Consider the following 26,055-nt stretch of genomic DNA (forward strand, 5'->3'; position numbering starts at 1 on the left):
TTTGTATTCTTCTTAATAATGAGGCTGGTAACAATCTCAAGAAATGTGAAGTTGCCATGGAATCATTTCAACAGTAATGTCCTTGGAAACTCAATTTTGGTTTCCAGAGGACCAGCTTTTGCAAAGGAAGGCTGTTAGTGTGATCAAATTAGAAGAAGCAATGCCTATTATACAAATTCAATCATCCCTCTCGCACTCTTTCCCCATATATGGAAATGACAGACTCACTAACCTAGTGGTGACATTATTAATTAGCAGAAACAATACAAAAAGGTAACCTTGAAACTCAGATTTACAGTAATTGAAACAAAGAATCAAAGACAAAAAAAAGACATTTATTGACTGTAAATCATTTCAATATGTTCTTATTTTCCTAAACAATCACAGCAAGCCATTTAAACTTTGTTTGCATAAACTAAGTCATTTTTATAGATCAATACAAGTTCTGTACAGACTCCTGAGATGGTTGCAGTGTAGACTGTAGGCCTCTCAGATGAGACACAATGTTTTAAAGAACTGTTCAATAATATTAGTGAGGGGCAAAATGTCATGAAGCTTTAGATGAAAGTTGTTTCTCACCTTCCCCTTAGATTAAAATATTTAAAAACTGAATAATATTTTTGTTAAATAGTACATTGATTAAAAGTATTTGAAAACTGAATGAGAAATATAATCACCACTTTCTGCAATGATATATAGAAATTAAAAGACAAATCAATTTTCAATAAGGTTTTGTCCCTTAAATTTATGGGGTGCAGAGCTCAAATTCTTGGCTCCGTGCAGTGAAAGACAATAGAGACTACGAGCATTTTTAAAACATAAATGGGGCCCATCAATACATGTTAGAAAGGTGAACTTACAATTAGAGTTACTGTCCACTTTTACCTAGTGCCAAAAGAGAATGAACTCAATCTCCTTAAAGTGACAATTAGCAGGTCATACAAGATGAAGTCCACCACAGAAAATATACAAGTGCTTTACAGTTCTTAATAGATCAATTGACTGCAAATACTCTAATTATTGACCAGGCCTTGTGCAACGGCATAACCAAATTTAATTTATTTTTGGAGAAATTAAAAATGACAGCTTTTTGTAAAAGGACCGACTTCATGAGAAATATGAAGTTTTTAAAAAATATACATTTTCCAGTTCTAACCAATATCAGATGATGACCAATGACAAATGTCATCACATGACAAGAAATTTAAGGCTAGAATAAATTTGAAGCTGTTCAGCTGAACTCTTGATGGAAATGCTAAAACACTGTAGAAGACAAGTATATATTCATTGAAAATGCAAAATAGATTTGCAAATTGCAACAAAAAAGTGCAACATCTAAGGTGCAGTGAAGAAAATCTACGTCATAAACAGCTGTTACTTCAGAATTTTAAAAAATTAGTGTTTCACAAGGCTATTCTGGATTGGGGACTTCAATTTTTACAAGTAATTTTTTGAAATTAAAATTGAGAAATTAAAGGCAAATCAGACTATTAACAAAATGCTGAAATTTAAAAAAAAGTTTAAATAGCCATTTTCTAAAAATGATCTCTCGGGAGGGCAGATGGAATTCTTATTCACTAACAGAAAGTTGAAATCATCATTTATTCCTCCACTAAATTTTCAAATACATATACAAACTACTTCACATTTGAATATTAAATGTTTTCAAAGATTTTCCAATTCTCTAAAGGAGTTGCTAATTTTTTTTATTACTGTACCCTTTTCCATCCCGAAGGTAAGAGTGTTTCAGGGTAAATACATCAACATAAACCAACTTTTTTCCCTTTTACTATTAAATCCAACAAACTATTTACTCACTGTTCTTGTATGTTATTCAGCATTAATGCAAGTTCATAAATATGCAGAACCCAAAAATAAATGGTCTATTCTGAATTAATTTAATTAATTTTTGAATATCTGTTTGGATTATGCAGCCAATCTTGACCACATTCAAAGTCTACAACAGTCGCAACATAAATTGGCAGAACATGTGCATTGTCCAACATCAGTTCCAATAGTCTACACCAAACCAACAAAGTGAAGAAAATTTTACAATGTAATTAAGTATGGATATTCCAATAAAATTAATCATTGAATAAACAAATATAATTTGCAGTATAGATCAATACTGCACAGTACAAGCGTTCATACAAGATGAACAATACCTTTTATAAGTCATGAAATGGATAAGGGGAAAGGACTTAAGAGTGGTAATAAAACCAGCTTTAGTTTTTTTTTTAAAATGCACATTGGCCTTTGAGAATTTATTTGCTACTTCATCAACACTTTCCCATTCAAGGACTTTATATATAAAAAAAACATTTACTGCCATGATGAATACTGAAACAAAACTGCTACATTTAGGAGAAAAACAATTTCTTTGAAAAAAAGTGTCTAATCATAGTTTTAGGCAGCCCTGGAAACACAGACAAGAGTTTAAACTCCAAGCACCAATCAGGACCCTAATTTTGGGCCAAATTTTGTCAAAATGTATTCATATCTTCTAGAACTCATCACAGCTTGCACAGAGGGATTGATTATACAGCCATAGTGAATCAGATATGAATCAGCCTTACTGTACTTGTATGAAAGAACAGTTGGGCATCAAGTTCCATTTGATAGCCAATATGGATGCTAACAAAATTAAGTAAACAGTAATCTACGCTATTTAAAAAAAGCAAACGCTTTTCTCTGTTTGAACATGTTAGTGTTGAAATTTCACCCAAAGACATTGTTCACAATTCTACTCCGATTCCACTGAAGCCTGAATTAAAGACATTTCTTGATCCAAATGAGTCACCGTATAATGCAGGAGTCCGAAGCAAGAAAAGGAATGCTCAGAAACAACTTTGCTGAAATCTCCAGATATTTGATACTTTCAAAGGGAGCGTTGTTACTGAGACAAATTCAATGATGCACAGTAAGTAGCCTGGTTGCCAAAGAAATTAGAAGTCAGCTGCATTCACATATCTACAATAAAATCATGTGCGGAAACCAAATTTGTCCCAACTGGTTTTGATAGCTGAAGTTCTGAACAATTTTGGAATTATTCCATAATTGTACGATACAGAGATGGCTCAACATAATCCCCGCGATACCTGGAGTTCAAAACACGTTGTCGCTTTGACACATGAGTAACCTCTTCTTCTGCAAAAATTCCAGTAAATCGCATGTCTGAGGCCACAGACTGCAAGACAAACAAGGAAGTTTTAATATATTAAAAGTTTACATCCACACTCAAAACACATGTCAGAGGAATTAAAAACAAAATTGTACTAAATGAGAACCAAGATGATAAGCAGCTTCAAGTCTGGAAAATTTATAATTTAATTAGATTGATGAACGCTAGTAATGATGGCTGTAGTGATAAAATTTTGCTTTTATAGTTAACCCTCAACTTTGAGAGTTTCAAAAAATTTATGGCCAATGGTGACTAGGTGCTACATGGCAGTATCGGTTCTTCTGTTGTGCTACAGGCATCCCACATCAACCAACCACTCACCACAGCCTCCAATGCCTTTCCTAATATGGCCTGATGTCACTTTTACTAAAGGTTCTTCAACAAATGAGGAAATTATTGAACACTGCATACGAGTTTCTAGATAATTTCCATGCAAGCTTCCCGTTTAAAAAAAATTCAGAGGTTTTGAACAGGGTAGCAAAAATCAAAATCCTCACCTAGGTATTGTGCCTTTCAAGCTGCTGTGTAAAATGGGGTTAAATAGGCAATTTGCCAGGTTAGCGTCCCACTCACGCAGCAGCTCGAAAGGGTCAAACTCGGTCAGCGTGGTCCAATTCAACCGGGTCCATGACCTACCTTGGCGATAGTTAGGGAACCCTGTTAAACTTAACCAGGTTGCGTCCTTAGGCAGCTTGAACAGCAAAATGGCCAACCCAGTTACTCCTGTGATGTCAGCGCTTGAAACACATCACAGGGAAATCCCCGGGTGAAGTAAGTGCCTGCTGCAATGGGGGGGGGGGGAAGAGACTTACCGATAGTTCTTGAGTGTGTGATGCGTCACTCACAATGTTATCACAGGGGCAGGATCCCCCTTAAATTACCGGGTTGGCTATTTAATAGTTTGATCCCCCTGCAGCATAAAATGCACTGGAAGCACCTTTGCCCCAGTAATCACACCTGGGTCCCAGAAGGACTACCCAGGTTCTGCAACTTAAAAGTGCCTACTGGAGTATCAAATGTCCCTCTAACAACCTAGGATTAGGGTCATTTATGTGACAATGTGATTTCTCATCTTTAGAGGATTGAAGGTAAATTGCCCATCAAATGAAACACTCATTGCACTCTGCAAACCCAGACAACAAAGAAATGAAATGGCAATGCCATGAAAGTTGAGGGTTTACTAAACTCTAACTTGCAAGCATGACCAATTTTGAAATATTCATCTCAGCAAATGCAAAAGTGAACACAATATCACAAATAGTTCTATTTTACGTTAATGGATAACTGAAAGCATAATCCCATGTTGGGTAACATATCAGGAAAAAAAAGGCAGCACTTGGTCTTGTAACCTACATTTCAGACATCTTAAAAGCTCCATGCTAAAACCTCAATGTTTTTTCTTTGGTTCTACCTTCGCACCAACAAGGTCTTACACCCCAAACGTCGAAGTACTCGAGATGGCAGAGGTCGACAGCATCGAGTCCACGCTGCTGAAGATCCAGCTGCGCTGGATGGGTCACGTCTCCAGAATGGAGGACCATCGCCTTCCCAAGATCGTATTATATGGCGAGCTCTCCACTGGCCACCGTGACAGAGGTGCACCAAAGAAAAGGTACAAGGACTGCCTAAAGAAATCTCTTGGTGCCTGCCACATTGACCACCGCCAGTGGGCTGATAACACCTCAAACCGTGCATCTTGGCGCCTCACAGTTTGGCGGGCAGCAACCTCCTTTGAAGAAGACCGCAGAGCCCACCTCACTGACAAAAGGCAAAGGAGGAAAAACCCAACACCCAACCCCAACCAACCAATTTTCCCTTGCAACCGCTGCAATCGTGTCTGCCTGTCCCGCATCGGACTTGTCAGCCACAAACGAGCCTGCAGCTGACGTGGACTTTTTACCCCCTCCATAAATCTTCGTCCGCGAAGCCAAGCCAAAGAAAAGAACCTTCGCACCCACAACCCCCCAAAGCATAGAAAATGCAGCACTTGGACTTACTAAAAGTATGCAGATGAACAAGGAAAGAAAACTGGCTATGACAAAGCATGATAAAAGTACTTTTATCATGTCTGATTTAACAGAGCAAGGGGGCTTTACGAGGTTAATGCTGAGAGCTTATTTTGATTGAAAGAAAATCTAGGTGTCAAGGCTATGGTTTCACGCTAAGAGATCACCCTTGAAAGACAGACGTAGAAGGAATTTCTTCTCTAAAAATGTTATGAATACTTGGAACTCCCCATCATTGAAAACTATAGAAGTAGGGTATCAAGTACATTCAAGGCAGACCAATTTTTTAAATCAGGGACAATAGAGAAAAATTGGAATTGTGGCAAAGTTGAGATCAGTCAAGATCTCTTAGGCAGATCAAGCTCAAGGGGGCCATACAACTTTCTCTTGATTCAACTTTTTATGTTATTATCAGTCATTTATAGCACCAATACAAATGTAATCAAACCTGGGGGGAAAAAAATCAGATAGGTGATTGGCTCTAATGTCTGTCATATTCTTCAAGCAATAGGCACATTCAAAATAAAATGCAGTTTAAAATACTGACCATGGTTTCCCCTCTCCTGGGAAAAATAAATGGTGCAAACTATTTGGGTGGCTGACATGGATTCGCATTAAACTGTGCCAAATCTCTACTGGGAAAATATCATAGAATAACATCCAAAATAGCACGGAGTTAATGACCACATACTTACCAGCCTGGACTTGACTTTCTTGGGAAGTTCCTCATTTAGAGTGTACACATCCTCCCGTTTCACCATTAGTTGTGACGCATCTTCAAACTCCACCTGAATGGATAAATACAATTAAGATGGGAAAACCTCTTACTGGAACCTCTAAAATGTCTTGGAAATAATAAGATTGATAAAAATAATTTAGAACACTTGTGAAAGCTTCAAATCCCGCACTTGTATTGCCAGTTTTCTATACTGAAAATATTACAGACAAATCTTATTTAATATGATTAAAATTTTGAATTAATTACTCGAAAGTTAACATTGAGTGCAAATCTCAAAATGCATTGTTGATGTAGATGATGCAGTGTGGGAGGAAACTTTAATATAATGGACTTGTGGCGGTCTGTCACTAGGTAGGCGAACCAGCCCAGCTTGTAATCCACGTGGCGGGGCAGCCGGCCAAAATGGAGCCGTTGGGGGGGGGGGGGGGTTACCCTTGTTCTCAGCACCGGGCTCAGAAGCCCACGCTGGGGGACCACGTGACGCCCAAGTGACGTAAGCGCGCCCCAGCGCAGTTCTCAGCCAAGTCCGGGCTGGGAGTATAAGTCCAGCCCGGCAGCCAGCAATAAACCAGTTTTCTGCTCACTGAGCTCAACCCATCTGGTTGTGTGTTCTTTCAGTAGCAGTGTAGCCACCGCTACAATTGGTGACCCCGACTGGTTCAAACGTCTTTGAACCCAACATGAGTGAACCTGGGATCAGTGCTATAGCCGTCAAGCTGCCTGACTTCTGGGTTCAGGAGCCGGAGACCTAGTTCAGCCACGCGGAGACTCAGTTTCACCCTCGCCAGATTTCGTCTGACACGACCAAATTCTACCACATGGTCGCCGCCCTGGACCAGGCCACCACCAAACTTGTGCTGCACCTCGTTCAGCACCCGCCCGCTGAAGACAAATACGGGACCATCAAGCGAGTGCTCACCGGATCCCTCGGACTATCCAGGCATCAGCGTGCCGCTCGGATGATGGACCTTGACGCCTTGGGGGACAGGTCCCCGATGGAGCAGATGGATGAGATGTTCGCGCTCATGGGTGATCACAGCAATTGCCCACTCTTTGAGCAAATTTTCCTTGACCATCTGCCTGACGACATCTGGCCGTTACTGGCCCAAGAGAGCTTTACCGACACAAGGAAGGTTGCTCAGAAGGCCCAAGTGCTATGGCTCGAGTGATTCCCAGAGGGAATCACTGGCGGTCCAGCAGGTCACAAGGCACGGGCATGACCACGCCAAGCCTGCCCCTAGTGCTGCGGTAGAACACCTGGCCCCTGCAGGGGCCACCGAGCATAATCAGGGGCATGGCATCTGCTCCGGGACTCTGCTTCTGCCACCAGTGCTGGGGAGCCAAGGCTCAGAAGTGTCATCAGCCCTGCTTGTTCCAGGGAAACGAGCAGGCCGGCCACTGTTAATGGCTGCAGCGGCTGGCCAAGGACACAGCTTCCTTTACCTGCAGGACACGGTCAGCAGCCAGCGCTTCCTCGTCTACACTGGGGCCTAGATCAGCGTCATCCGGCCACGGAATCAGGAACTGATCTCGAGGACCTCCCCTCCGTGCGGCCAACGCAACAGATCCGGACGTATGGGAACAAGAAAGTCCACTTACAGATCGGCCGGCGAAAGTTCTCGTGGAGGTTCACCGTCTCATCCCTTCTAACCGCTATCCTGGGTGCCGACTTTGTCTACGCCCACGGCCTCCTGGTGGACATTCAAGCTAGGCGCCTGGTAGTGGCCCGGACTTTCCAGGTCATTCGCCTCGACGCCTCCCGCACAGAGCAGCTGCATATGGCCACGATCAGCATGCCCAGAGACGAGTTCCAGCGAATCCTGGATGAGTTCCCGGCCCTCCTCAGGCCACAGTTCTCTGCTGCCTCACCGCGCCATGCGGTGTTCCAGCACATCCCCACCCAGAGTCCACCGGTTCACGCCAAGGCACGCCGGCTCCCGCCTGACAAGCTCCAGATGGCGAAGGAAGAGTTTTCGCATCTGCTGGAGCTAGGGATCATTTGGCACTCTGACAGCCCATGGGGCTCGCTGCTCCACCTGGTCCCAAAAGCCTCCGGCAGCTGGCGCTCCTGCAGAGACTATCGATGGCTCAATGAAGCGACAGTTCCTGACTGTTACCTCATCCCTCACATCCAGGACTTTATGGCCAACCTGCATGGTGCGAGGGTTTTCTCCAAGGTTGATCTGGTGCGCGGGTATCACCAGATCCCGGTGCACCCTGAGGACATCATCACCCAAGACGGCTATCATCACCCTCTTCGGCTTGTTCGAATTCTTTCGCATGCTGTTCAGGCTAAAGAATGCCGCTCAGACCTTCCAGCGCCTCATGGACTCAGTGGGCAGGGACCTGGATTTCGTCTTTATTTACTTGGGTCTACATCCTCGTTGCCAGCAGGGATCGGGCGCAACACAAAGCTCACCTGCGCACCCTCTTCTCCCAGCTGGCCGACTTCGGCCTCACCATCAACCCAGCCAAGTGCCAGTTCGGGAAAGAGTCCATGCAGTTCCTGGGCCATACCATCACGGCCGAAGGAGCCATGCCCGCTGCTACGAAGGTCGCCGCTATCAATGAGTTCCCACGCCCGGACAACCGCAAGGGGCTGCAGGAATTCGCGGGTATGGTCAACTTCTATAACCAATTCATCCCAGGAGCCGCGCGCATCATGCAGAAGCTATTTGCCCTCATCACAGCCAAGCACAAAATGCTCACCTGGACCCCAGAGGCCTGCAGTACATTTGAGGCCACCAAGGACACCCTAGCAAAGGCTACCAATCTCGCCCACCCACACACCGACCTGCATATGGCGCTCTCCGTCAATGCCTCTGCCACAGCCGTCGGTGCCGTCCTGGAGCAGCAGGTGAATGGACAATGGAAGCCACTGGCATTCTTCAGCTGGCTTCTCTGCCCACCAGAACGCAAGTATAGTGCCTTCGACCGTGAGTTACTGGGCATGTACCTGGCGGTGCGGCATTTCTGCTACTTCTCGGAGGGGAGGACTTTTACCATCTTCACTGACCATAAACCCCTCACTCAGGTGCTCGAAATGGCAAATGATCCCTGGTCGGACCACCTGCAGCGTTACCTCTCCTTCGTGTTGGAGTTTACCACCGACATTCAGCACAAGGCGGGGAAGGACAACGTGGTCGCAGCCCAATTCTTATGACCAGCCATCTGCACACTGACACTTGGCCTCGACTTCAACCAGCCTGCCCGGGACCAGAAGTCCGACGAGGAGACGCGAGCCTTCAGGACTGTCATCATGGGCCGGCAGTTCCGAGACCTCCCGAGTCCTAGTGGCGAAGGCACCGTCATGTGTGATGTCTCCATGGGCACCAGTGGTTCCCCAGGAATGGCGCAGGCAAGTCTTCCATCACATTCACGACCTTTCGCACCTGTCCGTCAGGTCCAAGGTCCGTATGGTGGCAAATCGGTTTGTCTGGCATGGGCTGCAGAAGCAGATCGCGGGCTGGGCCAGAACATGCACCCATTGCCTGATGTCCAAGGTGCACAGGCATACCAGGGCACCCGTGCAAGAGTTCGAGCATGTCTGGGAACGGTTCAGCCACATTCACGTGGACATAGTCAGACCCTTACCAGTTTCTTGGGGCAACCATTACTCACGGTGGTAGACCGCACCATTCGTTGGTCCGAGGCGATCCCAATGCCGGACGCCTCAACAGACTCCTGCTCCCAAGCGCTGTTGCACGGTTGGGTCACCCAGTTCGGCGTTCCGAATCACCTCACCAGCTATCGAGGCACCCAGTTCACCTCTGCGCTCTGGGCACAGCTCACCAACAGTTTGGGGATAGAGCTACACTGCACCACGGCCTATCACCCGGAGGCCAATGGGCTGGCCGAGCATCTGCACCACCACCTTAAGTAGGCACTTATGGTCCGACTCTCCGGTCCTGACTGAGTGGACGAACTGCCTTGGGTGCTCCTGGGCATCCGCTCCATGCCCAAGGAGGATCTGCAGGCGTCATCAGCGAGTTGATCTACGGCGCACTGCTGGCACTGCCCGGTGAGCATCAACGCACCTCACAATGCCCAGCAGTTGCCACACAAGATACTTCCCCACCTCCAGGCCCACTTGGACTCCTTCGCACCCCCACTGCCACCCAGACACGGCACACGGCCATCTTACATCCCTAGTGAGCTGCACTCCGCAGAGTACATTTTTATTCGGCGGGGCCCGTCTGCGGCACCTCTGCAGAGACCTTACGAGGGACCGTACAGGGTTGTTCAGGATTTACGTTCACGCTGGACATCAGCAGCAGGCAGGAGCTGTTTACTGTGGACAGGCTGAAGCCAGCTCACCTCGACCCCACCGATTGTGGAACAGCCCAAGAAGCGAGGCCGCCCAGCTAAAAAGGACATTGGCGCCGGTTCTAGTTGTGTGCTGTGTGGCGGCATGCCACTAGGCAGGTGAACCAGCCCTGCTTGTAATCCACGCGGCGGGGCAGCCGGCCAAAATGATGTTGTCGGGGGTTTCCCCTTCTTCTCAGCACCGGGCTTAGAAGCCTGCACGGGGGGACCACATGACGCCCAAATGACGTCAGCGCCCCCCAGCGCAGTTCTCAGATAGATCCAGTCTTGGAGTAAGTCCAGCCCGGCAGCCAGCAATAAACCAGTTTTCTGCTCACTGAGCTCAACCCGTCTGGTTGTGTGTTCTTTCAGTAGTAGTGTAGCTGCATCTTGGCGCCTCACAGTTCGACAGGCAGCAACCTCCTTTGAAGAAGACCGCAGAGCCCACCTCACTGACAAAAGACAAAGGAGGAAAAACCCAACACCCAACCCCAACCAACCAATTTTCCCTTGCAACCACTGCAACCATGCCTGCCTGTCCTGCATCAGACTTGTCAGTCACCAACGAGCCTGCGGCAAACGTGGACATACCCCTCCATAAATCTTCATCCGCGAAGCCAAGCCAAAGAAAGAAAGATAAAGTGTAGCTGCCGCTACAGACTAAAGTTAATAAGCAACCGGGTGGGTGGGGGGTGGAAAGGAGAGAATGTTTTGCTATTCATATCTACAATCACCTGCTTATGCTCCAGAGTTCTGCTAGTAAGCTAAATAGCTTCACATTTAGGTCTGATCCAAAGAAAGCATCTCCTATTAATTTCTCAAAGTTGCTGAAATGCAGTACCTGGAATTGCCAGGTAACACTTTAATTTGTTTCTTACCTGGTAGAGCTGTATAACATGTGATGCTACAAATTGGGCTCCATATACTAGTCCATCAGTCCACCTGACTTGTACCACCTCTCCTTCCGCTGGGGGTCCCAAACAAAGGCAGTCACGACTCTGACAATCAACAGTAATTAGAATTTTAAAAAATCTTTTTTCAAGCTCTAAAATGTTCAACATTTCAAAATATGAATACAAAAACTAGATTCCAAATGTTCCAGTGTACAACACAAAGTAATTAAACAAGAATGTATTTCACAACACAAAAAAAGGGCTTGAAAACAACAGTTGTATCAGTGTCTATTAAAGACCAGTGTTGTGTACATCAGTGCATATACTTCAGTTCATGTTGTCTGTGGCTTAATACAGTTGCAGCTATTAACACAGTTAAAACAATTCAAGACTTGGGTTAAGCAAGACTTGGGAGTATTTTCTGCAATTGTGGTTGCCCCTTACAAGAAGGTTCCGGACAGTTTAGAGTAGAAGAGATATACCAGTCGAAATAAGAAGGTATGAAGTACAAGGAGAGGTTCGACAAACTTGGGTTGTTTTGTCTGGAATACTAAAGGCTGCGGGGAAATATGATAAAAATTTACAAAATTATGAGGGGCAGAGGGTAGCCATTCAGAATCTTCTTCCCCCAGGATAAAAATGACATATACTGGAGCATATTGTATCCATTTAAGTTGGGGGTAATAGATTAAACGGTGATTTGTGCAGGTAGCCAGGGGTAGTGGAGGAAGCAGAAACGATATGAGTATTTAAGTGGCTTCTAGACAGACACATAAATATGCAGGGAATAGAGGGATTTGTGTCACGTACGATAACCCACATTTCAGTTTCAAATGGTATCATGTTCAATGCAGATTTTGTGGGTGGCAGAGTCCGTTCCTGTGGTATTGAATGTTCTATATTATGGTCTTGTGGCAGACAAATCAACTTTAAAAGTAAAACATTCCTATGCAGACAATGTTTTAATACTTAAAAATTGTGTGAGAATGCTTAACATCTTGCCACTGTATTGGATAGAAAAGGTAGCACTGCTTCAATCACAAGCTACTGTATATTACAACAAAAATAAAACCTACCACAATGTCCTCTGGATACAAGTTGTCACTGAAGGAACCATCATCAAAATTCACTTCATAAAAGGTTTCTTTACTCAATCCAACTACCTCGCATTGGTAGAAGCGCCCATTCTTGTGTTTAGAGATCACCTTCTGTCCAACTTCAATCTCGTTCAAAGCCAATTTAGAACGCTGTGCAAAATTAAGGAAAATTTCAAGAGTTCCACTGATATTGAATGCCCAACAAAGGATGTTACCAAAAAAGCCATTTGTACATATTGATAATGACCTGATAGGGGCTAAAATTGAGGTATTTAATAGAAGTTACCATGGATTAGATTTGCCCTGATTCTTCAAAACAAATTTCCCTCAATTTTGCAGTCATGGAACAATGCTTTTTGACCCCTTTCTAAAAAGGGATCAACAGATTAGAAACAGACCAGTAAGATGGAAATAAATGGAAGGAAGGAGCTGGAAAATAAAGGAGTGAATTAAATGCCAAATTACAGACAGAAGTAAAAGAAAGGACATAGAACAAGGAACAGAAAAGATACAACATTTCTTTAAAAATAATTGCACTGATGAAAAATATTCCATGGTGGTCTTATTTTCCCAATGGTACAGCAATGGCAGAACTCTATTTTACATTTAATAATAGTTTAGATTAGTTTATTTTATTTATATAGGATATTTAAAACAACTCACATTGACCAAAATGCTCGACCGATCATATATTACATCTTAACTCAAGCAGCTATTTAAAGCGCAGAAAAAATGGGTACCCAAGGTTTAGAATTGTACATACAACATGGTAAAAATCAATCATCATCTCAAGATGCTTGTGAGTAAAAATACAACTTCAGCCTGCATTTAAAAGAGTTAAAGGAAGGGGCTGATTTGATGGATAGAGGAATATTGTTCCATAGTTTGGGGGCTGCTATCGCAAAGTTGTGATCTCCCGAGTTTGCGATTTGAGCACGGAACAACTAAGCATCTTAAATTGGCTGATCTGAGGGGTTTTGAAGTGGAATAGGGCATCAGGAGATCAGTGATGTAAGAGGGGGCTAGTCCATTGATGGCTCTAAACAAACTGGAGAACTTTAAAATCTATCCTGGCAACTAGTGAAGGAAGGAGTGAATAGGGGGATATGGTCCCTTTTCTTGGGTCCTGTCAGGAGTCTTGCTGCCGCGTTCTGAACCACTTGCAGATGGGATAATGATGATTAAGTAATTCTCATGTAAAGAGAGTTAGAGTAGTTTAAACAGGAGAAAATGAGGGCATAGATAACTTTTGAGGTTTTTCAGAGACAGGAATGATTTGATTTTGGCAATAGTGCAGAGCTGAAAAAAACTAGCTTTTACTACTGCATTGACTGGTTTGTTTTGAAGGTGGAATCAAATATCACACCAAGGGATTTGACGTGTGGTTTAATGAGGGTGGCTAGGAAGTTTTGAGCCATGCAACCCTTTATGTCCTCCAGACAGTTGATGAGGCTAGTTATCTTTGCTTGATGGTTGGGCTTCAAGGAGAGATAGAGCTGTGAGTCATCAGCGTAGCAGTGGAAGGAGATGCAGTGTTTTTGGGTGATAAAGGGGAAGCTTGTACAAGAAGAGAATGTGGCCGAGAATAGACCCTTATGGGACCCCACAGGAAGTAGCAGATGAGGATGAAAATTTGCTCATGTTGACTGAGAAAGTCCTATCACTGAGATAAGATTTAAACCAGTTCAGGACCGTGCTGTTGGCACTGACCCTCTGCCGGAGGCGATCTATTAAAATAGCATTGAATGCTGCACTAAGGTTGAGGAGAATTAGAATGGCTGAGCTTCCCAAGTCAGTGGCGAGGAGCAGGTCATTGTATACTCTTAGTAAGGCCAACTTTATGCTGTGATGGGCCTGATAACCTGACTGGCATTTCTCAGATATGTTGTTTTGATGTAGGTAGGGCAATAATTGACTAAGGACAACTTTGACACGAATGACAGTTTAGAAACAGGTCTAATTTTTGGGTGTGGAGGGGTTTAGGTTGGGGTCTTTTTCAGGAGGGGCTGGACCACAGCATGCTTTTTTTTATTTTTCACACTATGAACCATATTAACCAAAATACACACAAACATTTTCCCCTTCCCCCCCCCACTAAACGTTCAACATATATAATAAACCCATTAAACAATGTCATCATACAATGAAAGTAAACAAGAAAATTGTGTCATCTACTTTTACACACTGGGTCAGTTCATTTCATCTTCTTCTCATTCTGTCATTTTAGGGGGTGGAGGTCCGTGGTAGGCCCTCTCTGTTGTGTTCCATGTATGGTTCCCGAATTTGTTCGAATACTGTGACATTATTTTTTAAAATTATATGTTATTTTTTTCAAATGGAATACATTTATTTATTACTATGTATCATTGCTGTATTCTCAAGCTCTCTTCTGATTTCCAGGTTGACATTACACATTTTTTTGCTATAGCTAAGGGTATCATAATAAATCTTTTTTGTGCTTCATCCAAGTCGAGGCCTAGTTCTTTACTTCTTATATTACTTAGAAGATCGATCTCTGGATTTTTTGGAATGTTGCTTTTTGTGAATTTATTTAATACCTGATTTAGATCTTCCCAAAACTTTTCCACTTTCTCACATGCCCAAATTGCATGTACTGTTGTTCTGGTTCCCTTCTTACAGCGAAAACATCTATCTTATACTCTTGGGTCCCATTTATTTAACTTTTGGGGCATGGCGTATAGCCTGTGTAACCAATTATATTGTATCATGCGTAATCATGTGTTTATTGTATTTTTTATAGTTCTGGAGCATCGCTTTTCCCATTTTTCATTTTTTATCTTTATGTTTAGATATTGTTCCCACTTTTGTTTGGGTTTACAGCTTATTTAATCATTCTCTTTCTCTTGCAGTTTGATGTACATGTTAGTTATAAATCTTTTAATTATCATTGTGTCTGTAATCACATATTCAAAGCTGCTTCCTTCTGGTAACCTCAGCCTGCTTCCCAATTTGTCCTTCAAGTAAGTTTTCAGTTGGTGGTATGCAAACATTGTACCGTGAGTTGTACCATATTTGTATTTAATTTGTTCAAAAGACAATAAATTATTTCCCAAAAAACAAATTTCTATTCTTTTGATCCCTTTTCTCTCCCATTCTCTAAAGGAAAGATTATCTATTGTGAAGGGATTAGTTAATTTTGCATCAATAATAATTTTGGTAGTTGGTAATTTGTTTTTTTCTTTCTATGTGAATCTTCTTCCAAATGTTGAGCAGATGGTGCAGTACTGGTGAACTTCTCTGTTGCACCAGTTTTTCATCCCACTGATAAAGTATATGTTCTGGTACCTTCTCCCTTATTTTATCTAGCTCTAACCTGGTCCAATCTGGTTTTTCCCTTGTTTGATAAAAATCTGACAGATATCTTAATTGTGCTGCTCTATAATAATTCTTAAAGTTTGGTAGCTGTAAGCTCCCTTGTTTAATTTATCTAGCACTATCCCCAGTTTCCCCACTTTCCATAAGAATTTCCTTATTATTTTCTTTAGCTCCTTGAAGAATTTCTTTAAGGGGATTGGTAACGTTTGAAATAGGTATTGTATCCTTGGGAAGATAGTCATTTTAATGCAATTTACTCTTCTATCAGTGTTAGTGGTAAATTTTTCCAATGTTCTAAGTTATTTTGTAATTTCTTCATTAATGGCTGATAATTTAATTTGTATAGATGGCCTAGATTATCTAGTCGAATACCTAGGTATCAGATTGCTTGTGTTTGGCATTTAAATGGTGATTCTTTCTTAAACTTTGTGAAATCCACATTATTCAATGGCATCGCTTCACTTGCATTTGCATTGATCTTGTACCCTGATACTTTCCATTTTCCTTCAATTTCTTATGTAATTCTTTTATTGATAATTCTGGTTCTGTTAAGTATATATACTATGACGCAATCTGGAAATAGTTTGATTTTATATTCCTTCTCTTTTATTTTATTTTCTGATCAGTTCTGCCAAGGGTTCTATAGTTAACACAAACAGTGAAGGAGATAGTGGACATCCCTGCCTAGTTGACCTGCTTAATTTAAATTGGTTTGATATATATCCATTTATTGTTCCCTTTGCCAATGGTCCCTTATATAATGCTTTAATCCAATTAATTTATTTCTCTGGTAGGTTGAACCTCTGTAGTACTTTGAATAAATAATTCCATTCTACTCTGTCAAAGGCTTTCTCTGTGTCTAAAGCAATTGCCACTGTTGGCGTCTTATTTCCTTGTACTGCATGGATTAAGTTAATGAACTTACAGATATTGTCCGTTGTTCATCTTTTCTTAATAAATCCAGTTTGATCTCATTTTACTATTTTTGGTACACAGTCTGCCAATCTGTTTGCTAATAGTTTAGCTATTATCTTATAATCTGAGTTAAGTAGAGATATTGGTCTATACGATGCTGGTGTTAGTGGATCTTTCCCCGTCTTTGGTATTACTGTAATTATTGCTGTTTTACATGAATCTGGCATGTTTTTTGTTTTTTCAATCTGGTTCATTACTTCCAGGAGAGGAGGAGTTACTAAGTCTTTAAATGTTTTATAGAATTCTATTGGGAGCCTGTCCTCTCCAAGTGTTTTATTGTTCAGTAAATTTTTATTAATATATCCTGTATTTCCTCTATTTCAAATGGTTTTATCAATTTCTTTTGCTCCTCTTGCAATTTCGGTAGTTCAATTTTAGCTAGAAACTCATCTATTTTGTCTTCTTTCCCTTCGTTTTCAGTTCAATATAATTTCTCGTAGATTTCCTTGAAGTTTTCATTGATCTCTGTTGGGTTATATGTAATTTGTTTGTCCTTTTCCCTTGATGCCAATACCGTTCTTTTAGTTTGTTCTATTTTAAGCTGCCAAGCTAGTATTTTGTGCGTTTTTTTCTCCTAGCTCATACTTCTGCTTTGGAGCACAGCATGCTTGAAGCAAATTGGAACTGTCTCAGTAGTTAATGAACTGCTAATAATAGAGAATCTTAGGACCCACTGTATCGAAACATCCCTCATGAGGGGAGTGGGGATAATGTCGAGGAGGCAGGTTGTCGGCTTCATGGTGAATGCAATCTTCTTTCAAAGGATGTGAAGTATGATTGGGCTAAAATAGTCCAGGTTGGATGAATAGAGCTGTGGTACAGTTAGATTGCAGGTGGAGGAGGAAATGCTGGTCCTGATGTTCTCAACTTTGTTTATGAAGAATTTATAAAATTATTTACATTTGATAAGGTAAGCATCAGAGATGGTGTTAGGTGCAGGACCAATGATCGAATTGATGGTATTGAACAACAGAGTGGGATTTTGGGAGTTGCTGGAAATTAGGTTGGCAAAGTATTTGGTTCTTTTGGCCTTTGTTTCTTGGTACGTGTGCAGGTCTTTTTTCAGAATTGAGGGAAATTTGTAATTTGTCTTGCTTCCACTTATGTTCGGCTATCCTGTTTTAAGTCGATTAATGTGCTGAATGATTTTTTTTAAAAAGCAAAGTTTTCAAAGCTAATGGAAAGGGAAATGAATTCAAACAGCATTCTCCTCAGCAATCACTCTTTCACAAGTAATGAAGGTCATCAATAAAATGTGTTAACATCTTCCTCTATACATGTTGCCTGACCGGTGAACAATTTTGTCTTCTTTTCACACCTAACTGCTCATTATTTGTTTAGCTGAAGTCAATGGAAAAGGAATAAATTAATAAATTATTAAATGGGTAAATAATTCACAATTTTGTCAACAAAGTACATGATCTACTAACCCAGAGAAATAACTGCACCATTCATTAGCCATTGTTTTGAGTTTAGATTCTGGTCTATAGTTCTCAATAGGAAATATTAATTTATTATCCTATTAATATTATATGGCAGAATAATATAAACTTTGCTGAAATAGGATTCATTTCTTCATGCAAAAATAATGATCCCTGTATTATCCTCCTGTAATAGTTGAATTTTTAGACTAATTTTATAGGTCAAATTCAGCTTGGGGATGAGGGTGGTGATGTCGACTTTTATACAGGTCATACTTTTACTGCAGCAGTAATTGTGTCAATTGTGCGTCGGGAGCTCAGATAGCAAGTCCACATGTGGGCCATCAAGAACTTGGATCGATGGGCGGCCGAGGCGAGGATCCATGGTCTGGAGCTCGGATGGGCGGGCAGCTGAAGGGAGGATCTGCAGTTGGGCATCAGGTACTCCAGTGGGCTTCCTGGCAGTTGGAACCTCAGCGAGAGTTCGAGGTCGGGGCATTGGGAGCTCAGGTTGCCGGGAGGGTGACCACAGCAAGGATCCGCGGTCAGGGCATAGGGAGCTCCAATGGTGGGCAGCCGGGATGACGATCCACGGTCAGGGCACCAGACGGTCAGATCTGTGGGGTGGGGGATCCTTTACATGAGTCAGATGGAAAACTTGCGAATGTTCGGCCAAAAAAAAAACAAAAGGGGATTTTCAACTACTACAGGAGTATGTACGGTTTTGGTGTATACAAGACAATATTTTATTGACAACCCAATATAAAAACTACTGTGCTGCAAACAAATGAAGTGATGGCAAACATTTAGCAATGTGTGAATATCAATGCTGAATGTTCTCCATTTGCAAACTACTGTATATTTCGGCATACAACTCTGCCAGTAGATAGGTCGACACCCGCCCCCCCCCCCCCCCCCCCCCACTTTTTACGCCTCATTTTAACGGTTTTATTGTATATCCGGCATACATGTCGAGCCCCATTATCTGGCTGTCCAGCGCTCCCAGCAACAACCCAAAATTTTTAGAAACACCCCAATTGCCAAGTACAAAGCTGTAAATTATCGTAAGCAAGTAAAGAGAAACAGAAAAAAAAGAGGCCACCGCGTCTGCCACGTGGCAGAAGCAGCAACCTCGCTCTCCCAATCAGGAGTGGCGACCTCATTCTCCTGAGCAGGAGTGGGAACCTCAGCTTACCAGGCAGGAGTGGGGATCTTGGGCTCTATAATTGTAGAATGTCTGGGTGGGTTATGCCAGTGTTGGCAGTGGGGAGGTGCTTTCAAGGTCAACTAATGTGCCAAAATGGCAATTCCAAGGGAGACTTGTACGCTGAATCAGGGCCAAACAGTTTTTGACCTGAATTTCAGGTCCTGAAAGTATACCTGGTGTACAAGTCGACCCCCATTTTTCATGTGATTTTTGAGGGTTTTATGACTCGACTTTTATGCCAAAATTTAGGTGCACAAGATAAAAGTGGACATTAAAATAAAATGAGAATAAAATGGGAGCATCAACAGACGACAAATGTTCTGAATCACCAGGATTATCGAAGGAAACTTGGATTTCTTTTCTTTGCTATCAACTCAGATTTGATTTTTCCTTACTTGCTGATAATGATCACAAAAAGTGTACTACATTAACTTCAGGAAGTCACTAACTAGTATGAAAGGAATTCACTTTGCAGTTGAAAGGGAGAAGTAATCAATTTTGACCCTCAATCATCTTACAAGTATAAAATGCCATAATTTAAAGGCTAGGTACACAAATCTCAATAGTGATGGGACAAATCGGAAGACAATTGGCAGAGCACCTTCGAACATTGTATTTTTGTATATACGAAATTGACAGAGCAAAGGTGGCGTGCTGCAAGAGAGGGCCTCAGCTAGTGTTTTGCTCAATTTTAAGCTCACAATTTGTTAAGTTTTCATAACCCTGGAAAAGGCAGTAGAGTGAGACCAAGATATGGAAATTTCAGTTATGAGGAGACATGGAGAAGGAAATTGTTCTCCTTGGAACAAAGATCAAAATATTTGACCAAGGTTTCCGTTGTATTTTTAAATCAAGCAGTGACAGAATTGACAAGGATTGATAAGGAAATTAGTAAAAGGATATTTTCTTAAAATCTAAAAAAAACTGGAATGATCAGTTAGCAAAAGAATGAAAAAAAAATTCAATAATATCATTAATCCTTTAGACTCTGGCCATTTTTAATCCTTCATCACATACACTCTCGACTGGTAAACCTTTACAGTACTGAAGCACAGTATGTCATTATCAGTCCCTGACAACTGGAACACAGAGGCTGGAGGTGGATATTCGATAAGAGGAAAAAAGTTATTTAAGGAATTAGCAAAAAGTTGTGAGGACAGTTTTTTGCATTCCACCATTCCAGAATTGCATTCAATGATTCAAACAGACACCTTGAAATTTTTTAAACTCAAGCCCATCTCCAATTATATGGTTCTAAAACTGCAGTCTACCCTTTATTAGGTTTCACTGCAGAATAGTAAGATCAGATGTTTAGGAACGAGACAATTAGAAACCATCTCCCATATGCAATACTGTATATACAATACAGTAAAAAATATGCTATCCAGAATTCCAGCAACTGACATCCTTAAGTAATCAGCAAAAAAATTCAAGGAAAATAAATAGGTAAAAAAAACCAAAAATGTCACATCCTAGTGGCCAGTTTGCCAATCACATAACGTGCAATCTCAAGCAACCAATGTTACAGGCTTGTTATTCTTGGGGTGGTTTGAACTAGGGAAAGAGACACACAAATAACAATTTGAGTTAGCAGATGCTGTGGCACCTAAATTCAGAGCAACAGCTTCTTTATTGTTTATTGAAATACTGACACAATGGAATATTTACTCAAAGAGACACCCGTTCAAACAGCCATCTGCCAGATGATTCGTGCTTTTAGGAAAATGAAACAAAGAAGCAAGTCATGTAATTTGAGACACTTGGGGAAAAAAAGCATTTTAGTATTCAACCAGAGTCATCTGGACACAGAATTAGTGACTTCACAGGAAGATGGTCACTTTGGCTGCTTATCTTTGTCAGGAGAGAGCATTGATGCTATGGCCATTATACAGTCACTTTTGACTGACCCATATCTGGGTAAAGAATTCAAGTTTATGATTATTTTAATGGTCATTTCGTTTAACCCTTGCCTGGATTCCTGGAAGCATCGCATCTTAAAGTCACAAGTTTCATAACCTTGACACAAGAAAGTGCGGGGGGGGGGGGGGGAATTGTGATAAATCATTCCCATGAAGAAACATTTCTACAAAAGCAACTCGACAAGAATTTGTGAGCTTTGAGAAGTTTGATGACTCAGTGTCTCTCTTACAACGTAATTATTTCTTAACATCAGTTTAAAGATTTTGAGTTTCAACACAAGATTTCTAAGACTGAACTTTAAATGGACTTTTCAGAACTGTGTCCAAGCTGTAATGATTTGGGTGATCCACACACACATGCACATAGTTGGGTTAAATTTAGATTTAAGTAAGATGTTATATATTATTAATAGTTATTAATAAAAATTATTGTTTTAAGATACTATTGTCTTGGTGAATTTCTATTGGTGCTGGTCGATGACGAAACTCTGAAAAATTCACTTAACCAGCATCTACTAATCCCCATAGGTACCGGCTACCCGGGGGGACGGGGTTAATGGCATCAACAAAAAGAAAATACGAGCCAAGGAGATAGAAATCAATCATCTCATTATTCTTAGATTGAAAAAATAAATTTAATGTCTCAATTAATAAAAAAGATTTCTAATAAGCAATTGCCAATACATTGGTAATTCTGACGATGTTTATTAGCAAGGTATCCATTCCATAATAATAGTTTGCCTTTAACAATAATGATCAAACTTTAATTAATTAGAGAAGTGAGTATAAGCCATGTGTTGCCACTTATAAAAAGGTACTGACCTCTGCTTGGCTGGGGGTCTTGTGCCTACAGCAGGTGATGAAGACAACAAATGGCCAGTCATCAGGCTGCATGATGACTCCAGCAGCTTGGGCGCAGGTTACATGAAAAGAAGTAGGGCAACGACCATGGGAGCACTGAACACAACAACCACCAGATTTCTTCATTCTCTTCTTACAATAGAAGCACTTCTGTAAATGGCCCAAGTTATATTATTAATAAAGCACATGCAATTTTAAAGAGCGTCATGACTAAGGGACATAAATAATATAGGACACTGACACATGCCATACAATCTGAAGTCAAACTTCTGGTATAGCATTGCTTATTTTTGGTCACCTAACCCAGACTTTAAAAAATACAAAAATGCATCATTTCTATTTCACAAGGAATATATTGCACAATTTGAGTCATCATGAATTAAAGCTTGGCATTTATCTGATTCAACAATGTTCAAGTGGCAAGAATAAGACAAAAACTATTGTCAACAAGAAGCAGTCTGGCCAACTACATTTGACAATCTTGCTGCAGTGTCAGGGATTGTTAGACATAGCAAATGACAGGTATTAATGTAATGAGAATGTCTTTTAAAATTGTAAACGGCAAAAAAGTAATCAGTTTTAAAATTAAGCAAACAATATTCTCCACAGAGCACAGGTTACTGGCCCATAGCGGGGCCACTCAAGAAATATGGTCTGTAAACTGAAAAGACAATAAGACATTCTTGTATTCATTAGCCAAACTCAAGACATTAATTAAAACAAATATCGTATAACCTTCAGGTCCATTATTTTGTACCCTTGTGCCAGAAATCAAGGAGGGTTTCTGACAAGACTAATTTTGTCACTTATCACATCAAATATGGACATAAGCAGTTTATCAATAATTGGGACAGTTATATACTGAGAAAGTCAGTGCTCACACCACTTATGTTCACATGTTTGGGATTTCTGTCCTCAAATTTTTGCATTTTCAAGTCCAACACTGCATTTAAACAGAGAGGCAACACAATGACAAATTAACCTTCAAGATTTATGTGGTAAATTGAGAAATTCAAACTGGGAGCTCTATCACATCTATGCTGCAAGATAGAGCTTTCATCCTTCTCTGACAAAAGAGACCCATACTTCTGGAACAGGGAATGGATTTCTTGTATTTGTCTTTGTTAGCTATGAATAACCTCAAAACTGAAAATTAACTCTGGAAGTTGGGTAGCTGCGAAAAGCACTATTTCATTGATGGTGGCATTAACAATTATTGGGGTGGGTGACCGAAAACAGAACAGATTTGGTGACTGGTTTATTTTAAACATAACATTTTCCAGGTTTGATGTTTAAGACACTTTAGCCACAGGATGCATACCAGCTTCCAGCGAAGTGGTGGTATTGGGCTGACGTCCACAGGCCGGCGTTCTGCAACATTTACAAATCGCACCTCCTGTACTGCCACGGCGCACATCAGGTGAACCCACCTACACAAACGATATTCAAAATGGATTAATACAATGACTGGACTGCCTTTATTCTACTTCGTTCAGAATATTCTTAAGGTATTCAAAATTTACATTTTGCAAGTTCATGGCCAGAATTCTCATTTTGGCTCTCAAATTTTCTTCAGATAGTTTGCATCCAACATTAGCTTCTGGCCATCTGTTTGTTAAGATTTCAAAAGTATCTCGTAATGGAAAATCAAAAATTGTTCACTTTTCCCAAAGATTTCACAAGCTAGGAGAGGGTACATACATGATTGAGAAAAAGTACAAAAAATATGCTGTCAGAGATCATTTAATTTGGTCTTTTCAACACTGAGTCACAACTGTGAAAGATGTTGGTGAGCAGTACTGGAGTATTATGCTCAGTCCTGGTCACCCAGCTAATGTGAAAAGGACGCAGAAAAGGGGATCTTATGAGATTTTAAAAAATCATGTGTAAGGTAAGGAGTAAGCCCCCTGCTGTCTCAGGGCAGGAGAACTGGCAAAAGATGATGCCATTGAATTGAACTGCTATTTTGTAATTATAGTCTTCTCCTGCACTATATTTTTGTGCTTTCTTCATTTCGTGCACTATTTTACTTGTTACATTGCCATCTACATTTGATGATGTATTATTGCATTTCCTGCTGTACAAGTTGGATTGCCAGGATAGCATGTAAAATGAAGCTTCTTACTGTACTTTAGTACATGCAACAAATAAACAATTCAATATCCAAAACTAGAGGGCATAGATCTAAGAGGAGAGCTGCAATGGTATCATTTAAAAAAAAAGTACATGGATAGGAATAGTTTAGAGGGATACAAGCTGAATCCAGGCAATTGGAATAGTTTGGGTAGGTAACTTAGTTAGCTAATGGGCTTGTTTGTGTGCTATAAAATTCTACAACATTGGAGATGAATAATTCTGAAAAAACTCAACAGATTGGGAATGATTTAATTATAGTTTTAAATCTGAGACTAGGGTGAGTAACCAGGAAACCAAGTGGTAAATTAACATGTAACTAGGTTTTTTTTTAAAGTTCTGGTTTCTAGAACAATAGAAACAGAATCAGTGAATTTCAAAAAGTGGATACATAATTTTTCAGGCATAAACTTCAGGGTGGAGAGAACTGAATAATGATTTATTTTCAAGAACACGGGGTGGGTGGCACGCTTAGTTGCAGCGCCAGCGATCAGGATCAGGGTTAAAATGCTATGCTGTCTGTTAGGAGTTTGTATGTTCTCCAGTTTCCTCCTGGTGCTCCAATTTCTTCCCACCGTTCAAAAGGTAATACAACCGGGGTTGTAGGTCAATTGGGTGTAATTTGGCGGCATCAGTTCATGGGAGGCAATGAAAAGGAGCAAATTGTGCAGCATAAATTTACCCGTTTGACCTCTGCTGTGGAGATGCTAACTTTCAACACAAGAATAAACTGCAGAGGGTTGTCAACTTTGCCTGTGACTTCACAGGCACCAGACTTCACTCCATCAAGGCACCTTAAGAAAGCAACCTCTATCCTCAAAGACCCCACCGCCCCCCCCCCCCCACCCCCCCAATCACCCAGGCCCTGCCCTCTTCAATTTGCTACCATCGGGGGAAAAAGGTTCAGGAACCTATAGACCAGCATTCAATGAATGGCACAAGGACAGCTTTTTCCCTCCTGCCATCAGATTCCCAAATAATCAATAATTTTAGGCACCAAAGACACTGCCTTACTCTCGTGCACTATTTGTTTTCCATATGATGCAGTGAGATGGCACACAATGAATGTTGCACCGTGATGCTGTCGCCAAATACTGAATTTCATGGCTTGTTCACGACAATAAATTCTGATTCTAATATAAATAAATGAATTGGCTTTCAAACATTTAAGGTGGAGATTTCTAGAAATGTTTCTTTGCAAAATGAACTCAGATTTAGCATGTCTGGTGCTACTTCAACTGACCTGTTGTCAGTGGTTTTCTGAAGCGCTCCTCCCCGAAGAGAACAGAGGCAACAATCCTGCACAAAACACAAAATACAAATACATTTTTTTTAAAAAGCACAGAAGCCTCAGAAAACAAAGTATTTGAACGCTGTTGACATACAACCTGGTTTAGCAATTCAAAAGTTGAAACAATCCTGGGATACACCGTTCAAATCTACAGTAGTTTTAGTGTATAAAGTTCCAATTTTTATTTGTTGCCTCGGCAGGACTGATGTCAAGGGCACAGAGCATCATGAGGCGTTTGAACACAAGAGCAAAAATTTGTCACATGAACTTTCATACCATAACATCACAGCTGAACAGGAGGTCATGTCCACTTTTACACTTTATTTTATATTACCCAATTCCTGATGTTTAAAATTCTTAGTCTTAATCTTGAACAATACAGAGTACTTGAATATTTGTGGCAATTTGATATCTAGTTTTATTAAGACCAATAATCATCCCAAAATAAATCTTTCCTCAGTTCTAAATGAAAATCCACTTATTGATGCTATGCTCTTTGCCCTGGACTCTCCAATTAGAAAAGGTCTCTTCGGATGACCACAATTAATCCCTCTTAAAACTTCTATTACATATTCAGGCGAGAGGTGAGGTAGTTCAGGTGAGGAGCAGCACAGAGGAGCGTGGAGTGAACGACAGAGCCCGCAAGTGAAAAAAGGCATGCTTACTGGTCTCGGGCCCAGTTCAGGCGAGT

The 26,055-nt window shown here is 41.2% G+C and overlaps 1 protein-coding gene across 5 annotated transcripts in view; it reads right to left on the reverse strand.

Annotated features, from left to right (window-relative positions):
* Window positions 1-314: 314 nt before the first annotated feature.
* kdm4aa (lysine (K)-specific demethylase 4A, genome duplicate a) overlaps window positions 315-26,055 on the reverse strand; it is an 86,497-nt gene continuing 60,756 nt past the window's right edge. For all 5 annotated transcript variants that reach the window (XM_069938983.1, XM_069938986.1, XM_069938982.1 and 2 more), the window contains exons 16-22: window positions 25,317-25,372; window positions 23,262-23,370; window positions 21,902-22,090; window positions 12,201-12,371; window positions 11,110-11,229; window positions 5,883-5,975; window positions 315-3,187 (exon numbers count right to left, since the gene is read on the reverse strand). In XM_069938983.1, the coding sequence (XP_069795084.1) occupies window positions 3,047-3,187; window positions 5,883-5,975; window positions 11,110-11,229; window positions 12,201-12,371; window positions 21,902-22,090; window positions 23,262-23,370; window positions 25,317-25,372 (879 nt within the window). In that variant the 3' untranslated portion in view covers window positions 315-3,046. The remainder of the gene's footprint in view (window positions 3,188-5,882; window positions 5,976-11,109; window positions 11,230-12,200; window positions 12,372-21,901; window positions 22,091-23,261; window positions 23,371-25,316; window positions 25,373-26,055) is intronic.

This window comes from Narcine bancroftii, chromosome 5, assembly GCF_036971445.1.
Source record: "Narcine bancroftii isolate sNarBan1 chromosome 5, sNarBan1.hap1, whole genome shotgun sequence".
NCBI lineage: Eukaryota > Metazoa > Chordata > Chondrichthyes > Torpediniformes > Narcinidae > Narcine > Narcine bancroftii.